Source organism: Cavia porcellus, unplaced genomic scaffold, assembly GCF_034190915.1.
Source record: "Cavia porcellus strain 051 isolate PalLab524CR breed Dunkin Hartley unplaced genomic scaffold, mCavPor4.1 scaffold_32, whole genome shotgun sequence".
Taxonomy (NCBI): Eukaryota; Metazoa; Chordata; class Mammalia; order Rodentia; family Caviidae; genus Cavia; species Cavia porcellus.
In genome coordinates, this window is record NW_026947515.1 from 38,586,015 (window position 1) to 38,593,820 (window position 7,806).

At 47.8% G+C, this 7,806-nt stretch overlaps 1 protein-coding gene across 1 annotated transcript; it reads right to left on the reverse strand.

The window, feature by feature from the left end:
• Positions 1 to 1,498: 1,498 nt before the first annotated feature.
• Positions 1,499 to 6,656, reverse strand: Odf4 (outer dense fiber of sperm tails 4). The gene is made up of 5 exons (XM_063241820.1): positions 6,436 to 6,656; positions 5,950 to 6,245; positions 2,350 to 2,520; positions 1,925 to 2,059; positions 1,499 to 1,833 (listed from the first exon to the last, which is right to left on the reverse strand). The coding sequence occupies exons 1-5, from the start codon at positions 6,564 to 6,566 to the stop codon at positions 1,748 to 1,750; spliced, it is 819 nt and encodes a 272-aa protein (XP_063097890.1). The 5' UTR covers positions 6,567 to 6,656; the 3' UTR covers positions 1,499 to 1,747.
• Between the last annotated feature and the right edge of the window lie 1,150 nt (positions 6,657 to 7,806).

Consider the following 7,806-nt stretch of genomic DNA (forward strand, 5'->3'; position numbering starts at 1 on the left):
TCGGCGAATGGAGTTGAGAGCGGGATGGGCGGGGAGCTGTGCATTGACTTGCGGTGAGGTGAGTGAGAAAAACGGACACTCTTCCCACGGTTTGGGAGACTCCAACAGAGGACATTCTGGGACCGGGCAGACTTGCAGGAGCAGGGCGCTGTGGCGACTTCAGCCACGTATCCCCCTCTCAAGCAGGATTGGTGAGAAGTGCCTAGCCTACATGACGCTGCTGGCTGAGGCCCAGTAGGCTAGCACAACCCAGATCCCAGAGCCTGAGGGTGACCTGGAGGGGCGGGCCCCACATAGGCTGCCTGATCTGCAACTTCCTGGTGTGCTGCGGTGGGCGGGAACACCTAGCCGGCACAATTCAATCAGACTGTGGCTGACAGGAAAGGAAGCTGGGGCTTCTATATACGCTTGCATATATAAGGAACAAAGAATATGGGAAGAGGGAGCAACAAGAAAGGTATATGTCTGTACTGAATCATAGTTTGCTGATACTGTGTCCCCATCTAGAGGAATATATATAACAAATATCAATCATGAGTGCCCTTCTGGTATGCCAGCCTCTTTAGGCAAGATGTCCAAATCCATTCTACTTTTTTTTTTTTTTTTTTTTTTGAAACAGGGTTTCACTATGGGGTTCAGGCTGACCTTGAACTCACTTTGCAGCCCAGGTTGCGTCACACTCACAGCCATCCTCTTTCTTCACCCTCCTGAGTGCTGGGATTCTAGGTGTGCACCACCACACCCAGCAAAATGTCCAAATCCTGATTGGTACTACACTGCCCAAACTGGGTACTGTGTACCTTAATGAAACTGTGCATTTATAACCTAAATGCACGGCCTGTCTGTGGGTCGTAAGACTTTACCCTGACACTGCTCTTTCTTGTCACGTTTTGTTCCTGCTCTTGTAAGGTGGCGAATGTGGGAGCCTTGAGTGGAGGACTACAGTGGCCACAGGGAAGCAGACTGTAGGTGTTGGTGGCAGTGGTACTGGCATGGGTGTCCAGGGCACAGAGCTCTGTGAGCTCTCAGTCATCTGAGCTGGGCACAAAGGGCATACCTGGGCTGAATACCTGTGAAATACAGCCAAGTACCTCCTACTGTGTTACCATTGTTTAACTTACCTCTCACCTAGGGCCATTTTGCTTTTGATTTCTGCATGGTGAAAGCCAACAAGTTCCAAAGTGACATCTTTCTCCTATACTTCCTCCTGCCCTCTAAAATGTTGGGGTATAGGGGCTGGGTATTTAGCTCAGCAGCATAAGTGCCTGCCTTGCAAGAACGCAGTCCTGAGTTCGATCCCTGGTACCAATATAAAAAATGTTGGGGTAGAGGTAACCAAGTGTAGAAATTTAGCTCTCAAGAAGTGTTTGGCTGTGTGTGGTTAGTTAGTAAAAACTGGGCAGGCTTAGGGACCAAAGGGTACCAAAATGTTCTTAGCTAGAAATAAACTTGTTTCCCGCCCCCCTCTTCCTCCAGTGTGGCCCAACAACTACCAGAATGACAAAGAAGAGATGGACAGTTTATTCCACATTGCCCAAGGTGAAGGTACAAACAAGGAAGAGGCAGGCAAAGACGGCCCCGAATCCTCCTTTTCTGGGTTCTCACTGGTGAGCTGCAGCCTGTTCAAAGGTTGTGGGTGAGGATGAGGAGAGAGATCTACAAGAATGGACAGCGCTGGGTGGAGAGACCCTTCTGCTTAGGTCCAGGTGGATAACGGCCTGAGGTAGAAGGCGACTCGGAGGTTCTCTCAGTGAGCTGGCGATGATGCCCTGGACGTACTGCCAAAGCCCCTGGGCAGTGGGTGGCTCACGTAGTTGGAGTAGCAAAGGGCCCCTGGGAGAGATAACGGGGAAGACTGGAGAGCGTGATGGAGCACGACAAGCAGGATGTTCCCGCCTTCCCCCAGGCTCTCCGGGCTACTCACCGCAAGTGACATACAGGAGAAAGACCAGCCAACCGATGAAATAGCTCCAGCCGATAGGAACGGATATGTTCTTCTTCAGCTCAAAGGTCCAGAGGTTAATAGCAAACAACAGGAGAGCAGTGAAAATGAAAGTGGCTGGGGAAGGAAGTAGGGAAGTCTTTTGCTCATCCAGGAATCCCGCAGGGGACCTAGCTAAAACCACCAACCCCAACCGCACCGTGACCTGCGACCCAGGACGGCACACGGCCCTGAGTTCCATGGCAATCAGCCTCCCAACCTCTGCCTCTCCAGGGGCCAGGAAATGATGCAATTCAACTCTCCATTCTCTCCTCCTCAAACCTCAAAACCCTTCTCCCACCCCTAGAGAAAAGGGGGAACACATGAATAAGAAAACTAAGGACTTTTCAGAGCCAGGGCGGGGGTACCTTCACAGCTCAAGATGACCCCAATCAAGCGATACAAACGCAGTTTCTTCAGGCGGGGCAGATAACACAGGTGCAACCAAATGGTGAGGACGAGCCCCAGCTCCAGGACCAGGCAAAAGCCAACCTTGGCCACCTGAAACATGGGCTGATTTGTCCACATCTTAGAACTATCTGGAGAGAATGACAAGACAGCATGAGTTCAAGACCCACAAAGGGCCGGATGTAATCGAATGAGCAAATGTGAGAAAACATCCAGGCTCACTTTTAAGCAAAGAAATGCACATTTGAGATCATAAAACAACGCTTTCATTTACTAAGTAGGTCAAGATCATGATACGCACGTTGCTTGATAATTTCAGTAATACTAAAACGAACGCCTCAGCAGAAAGGACGGCCAGGCATGGTGGTGCATGCCTGTAATCTCAGCACTCAGAAGTCTGAGGCGAGCCTCGGCTACAGAAGCAAGTTCAAGAGCAGCCTAAACTACATCGTGAGACCCTGCCTCAAAAGCAAAACAAAAACAGAAAACCTGGACAGAGGTCTTGAACTACAGTTATCAAAAGAAGAAATACAAACACTGGACCCTTGACTTATGAACTCAGTTTGTTTACAAGGGCTGGTTGTAACTCCAGTTGGTTGTAAATAAGACTATTTTCCCCATAAGAAATAATGAAAAAACCCATAATGCATTCCAAACCTCCCAAAGCACCTCTTACCTAACCATTTTATAATAAAAATAGGATTGTAAAATGTGCATAACTTACCAGAAACACCAATAATTTTCCTAGTGTAAAACCAAAAGTTTTAAAATGTGCCCAGTTTACCAGAAGCAACACTTTCACTCTGCAATCACCATTCAGGCTGACGGCCTTGGCTTGCAGGAAGGCAGCTTGGGATGGAGGGTGGCTGCTGCTGGAAGCAGAGTCCCCTTCCACAAGAACATCAGGAATCTGGCTCTCTGGTGTTCTCCCTCCTTGGGAGAGTCTGTAACTTGGACCTGCTTCTCGGTCACTAGGTCTCAACTTTTTCAGAACTAAAAACCAGTCTAAGGTTGTCTGTTTCTGTCTTTTCTTTAACACTGCTCTATTACGATTGTTTTCTTTACTTTTCTTCCTTAGTTTTTTTTTCTAGCTTTTTTGGGGGCCATTTTAATAGCAATGATAGCAACAATTATATAAAGCACTGACCAAAATCACACCCACAAACACGCACATCTTGGCTCAGACCAATGCTTACATGTGCTTACATAGACTTTTCTGGCACCACAACTCTGTGCAGCCACACAAGCAACTGGCATTCGGATGGTAACTCAAGACTTTGTTTGAAAGTTAAACCTAAAATTTAGGGCTAGAGATATATGTAGCTCAGTGGTAGAGCACTTGCCTCGCATGCTCAAAGCGCAAGGCCTGGAGTTGGATCCCTGGTACCACCCAATAAATAAATGAATAAATAAATAATCGATAAACAGTTGGATATCACTTTCACCAGGCGTGATGGGGCAGAAAGCTGAGGCAGATGACTCACAAGTTGAGGCCAGTCCCAGCCCAGCTACACACACAAATCCTGACTCAAAAAAATGAGACCTCTGCATGTTGGTATTCTCTGGGAAACTGAGGCTGGAGGATCACAGGTTTGTGCCAGCCTAAGCAACATAGTGAGTTAGTGATACCCTATCCCAAAACTTTAGAAGGGCTGGGGCTATAGCTCAGTGGAGAGGCCCAAGTATACCCACCCCAAAATCTATAAATATATGAAGTTCAATACAAAGGATTGTAAATTGCAGATACATTTTACCCTTTTTTAAACAGGTACATTTAAAAACTACTGAATTAGTTGAAAATCAAAATCAAACTAAAAGTGACAGTATTTTCTCCAAATAATTTGGAGAAAAGAGGCACTTTCATATACTGCTGGTGGGCAACATTTCTGGTGAGTGATCCAGAACAAAATATCAAAAAAAAAAAAAAAAAAACCCTATGCACGCTTATAATCCCAGCATTAGGGAGGCTGAGGCAGGAAAAACACCAAGAACTCAAAGCCATCCTGAGCTACATGGCAAGACCCTATCTCAAGCAAAGCAAAACAAAACAAACACAAAAACCTAAGCTATTAAGGCCCTTTGATCCATCCATGTGTCTTCTGGGAATTTATGTTAAGGAAATAATCAGCAATTTGTACCAAAGTCTAGGTAAAGAGATCTTCTTTGTCAAGACACTAAAATGTCCAATGAACATAGATTTACAAGATATTTGTAGCATTTCCATGCACTGGGTCTTTGTATGTTCATTAAAAGTTAACAATAAGCTGGATATAGCACAGCAGAATAAGCACCTGCCTACCAAACACAAGACTGTGAGTCTTGATTGCATGGGACAGGTCACAGTCAAAATGTAACCAAAATGTTATATAAAATTACCATTAAGAAAAAAATAAAATAAAATTACCATCAGACTACATTATACAAATGTATATGAAATATAAATGGATTTTACATTTAGACTTGGGCCCCAACCACAAATTACCCCATTATGTATGTAGCAGAATGTCATGGTTTGTGTCTGGGTGTCCCCCCAAAGCCTCATGCAGTCCTGGAGGCAGCTGAGCCTAGCATTTGTGATTGGTTTGCTTTCTAGCGCTGGGGTTGGTGGTGTGAGTGCCACCTCTGCCCAGGGCCGGTATCCAGCACACAACATAGGGGAGGAAAGGAGGTACGCTTTGCCCTTTGCTTTTTAGCTCATCTCACTTTTGGTATCTGCCACAGCCACATGCTGCCCCTCAGGCACACCATGCTACCTTGGAACCAGCTGAGTATGGACTGAAACCTCCAAAAATCACAAGCTAAATAAACCTTTCCTTCCTGCATTTTGGGCATCAGCTATATTGTCTCAGCAACAAAAGAAAACACAAAAAATGCCCCAACCCTCAGCCAATATACTTTAGATTCTTAGCTGCTCAGGTAATGGTTCCTGTTCTAGTTCTGGTTGCTTTTGCCTCTTAGAAACGGCTGTCATGATGATGCATGCTGTGTGAGCCAATCCCCAATTAACAAGGCGTTCTGCCTCCGTACCTCCCATGTCAGCCCTAGAGCACCAGAGATCAGGGCGTGATATTCTGGCAATGATGCTGATCAGTGCCTGTTGAGTAAATAAATCTGCTTCCAAATCCTGGGTGCCCTTTCTGGGTGTTTCGCCTTGGTGCTGCACGTATATGCAAATATTCCAAAATCCAAAAAATTCCAAAAATCAGAAACATTTTTGGTGTCAGCATTTTGAATAAAGTCTACAAAACCTATAATAGGGTGTTTTTGTTTTTGTTTTGATACTGGGGATTGAACTCACAACCTCATGTCTATCAGGCAAGCACTTGAGCTGCTGAGCTAAATCCCCAGCCCCCATAATAGTTTTTGCAAGCAATATGGAAAGTTTTATTAAGAGCCTTAAGATATTTTGCCCAGAGTGGAGGACGATGATCCTTGGAGGTCTCAGTGCCAAGGGAGCCATTCTGCAGGTCAAACAAGGACCAGAGGTAGGGACAAGACTAACCAGGGGCAGCCACAGAGGTCCAGGTGGGCTGGAGGCCCAGGGTTGGCGAAGTGCTCACCTTTCCCATAGTCTGACTCGGTACAGCTCTCAGATATGCAGATGTGCAGGAGCCCCAAGGACATGATGTGGATAGAGGTGTGGATCCCGTGGCTGACATTCGCTGGGTGGTACTGATGGAAACGGCACCCGGGGGCGTGCAGCCATTTCTCAGAGAAGACCATGACCAGCAGCAGGACGAAGGCCACGAGGCTGAGCTCCGAGACCAGTATCTGCCTTGTCCAGCGGGGGCTGTGTGTGAGTCTCCACTGCAAGGGCAACACAGAACTCCGGCGCAGATTCACGGGGCGCCTGCGGCTGCGGAGAAGAGAGGGGAGAGGAGACAGAGGGCTGCCCATCTCCTTCTGGCCCGGCCTCACCACCCCACCTCCCTCCCAGCCCTTCCCTTCCTTCCCAGGCCCGAGGGGTTGATCCCCTTCTCCTGATCCCCAGTACCACCCGCCTTCAGCAGCAAAGGCTTTTTCCTTCCTTCCCTGGCAGAGCTCACGTGTCATTCTTGTTCTGAATACTTTTGTCAGATGGAGGAGTTTCCATCATGGGCCTGAGGTCTGGGAAAGAACGGGGTGTCTTAGCAGGCTGCTGAGCTCTGGAGCTAAGCAAAAACTGGCCCCGATCCATTCAGCAGGACAGGGCCCAACCGCCATGGAATGCTCCTGGGGGACTCGGGTGGAGGAGGGGCTTTGGGGTCAATGCCTCCAAACTTTACTCCTCCGGCCCCAGCCCAGAACTGTGGGCCCAGCGCTGTGCCCGGGCTTCTGCCTCCCTAAGTCGATGCTCTCTGAGGATCCTTTTTTCTCTCCCTGTTTCCCCTGCTCTAACCCCCAGTCCCAAATGCTCACTGGTGGAGCGGGAAAGGGGGGAGAAAGTGTGTCCCCAAGATGCTCCTCCTCATTGTCTTTTGGACATGTCTTCCAAAGATGTCATCAACCTTTCCACTGCCTTCTTCAACTCATCTCTCTGTCATCTCTACTGACCTCTAGTCAACAGTCACCAGCTCATTCCCTCTTCCTTCACCATCTTGATTTTTTGAGACAGCATCTTGCTATGTCGTCCGGGTTGGCCTTGAACTCACTATGGAGTCCAGGCTGGCTTTGAACTCACAGTGATCCTTTTGCCTCAGCTTTCCAAGAGCTAGGATTACAGGAGTGCACCACCACGCCCAGTTTCCTCCTCTTCTCTTCACCTTTCTTCTTCTTCTTCTTCTTCTTCTTCTTCTTCTTCTTCTTCTTCTTCTTCTTCATCAGAAGCACATAGGTTGAAGTGTCACACAGGCTGAGATGATTCTCCTAATCTCCCCTTTAAGTGATAAGAAAATAGAGTCACCCATGCCAGGTCAAGCACTGCTGGGCCTCAGGAACTCTTGGAATCAGAGAGTCAGGGGTGGGAAGACTCCTCTGACAGGAGCAGCCCACTTCCCCGCTCCTGTGCACACGGTGGCACGCGGCCCTCACACCAGAGCTGTACATCTTACACCTATGGCCATGGTGGAGGTTTCTCGGTACAGATATTCTCTAGCCTTGCCAGAAACAAGTATTAACCCTGGACACTTGGGTCATCCATGGTCAGGGTTCCGGGCCAAGAGGCCACCCCTGACGGTGTCAGTGAAGGGATGTTTCAGAAGAGGGAGTGCGGGTCCCATAGCAAAACCATTCACACAGAGCCAGGATCCCCAGGATTGCATTTCCTTCCTGGCCTTTCCTGGAGCTTCTGTTTCTAATCATAGCAAGCAGTTCTTGGGGCAACGCGGAAGAATCCCGGAAATACGACATTTCCTGAGGCTGTGACTCCCAGAATATTATACTCTGAAGATGATATCACTTTTTATGGAGCTCGTAAAGAAAAGAAAAAAACAAGGTGA

Bases quoted from the DNA above. Each gene is read 5' to 3' on its own strand.
- Odf4 (XM_063241820.1), bottom strand. From the start codon at position 6,566: ATGGATCGGGGCCAGTTTTTGCTTAGCTCCAGAGCTCAGCAGCCTGCT. The intron at 2,521-5,949 runs GTGAGCACTTCG...CATTCTCTCCAG, and splicing joins CGAGTCAGACTATGGGAAAG to ATAGTTCTAAGATGTGGACA. The intron at 2,060-2,349 runs GTACCCCCGCCC...TTCCTTCCCCAG, and splicing joins GGTCATCTTGAGCTGTGAAG to CCACTTTCATTTTCACTGCT.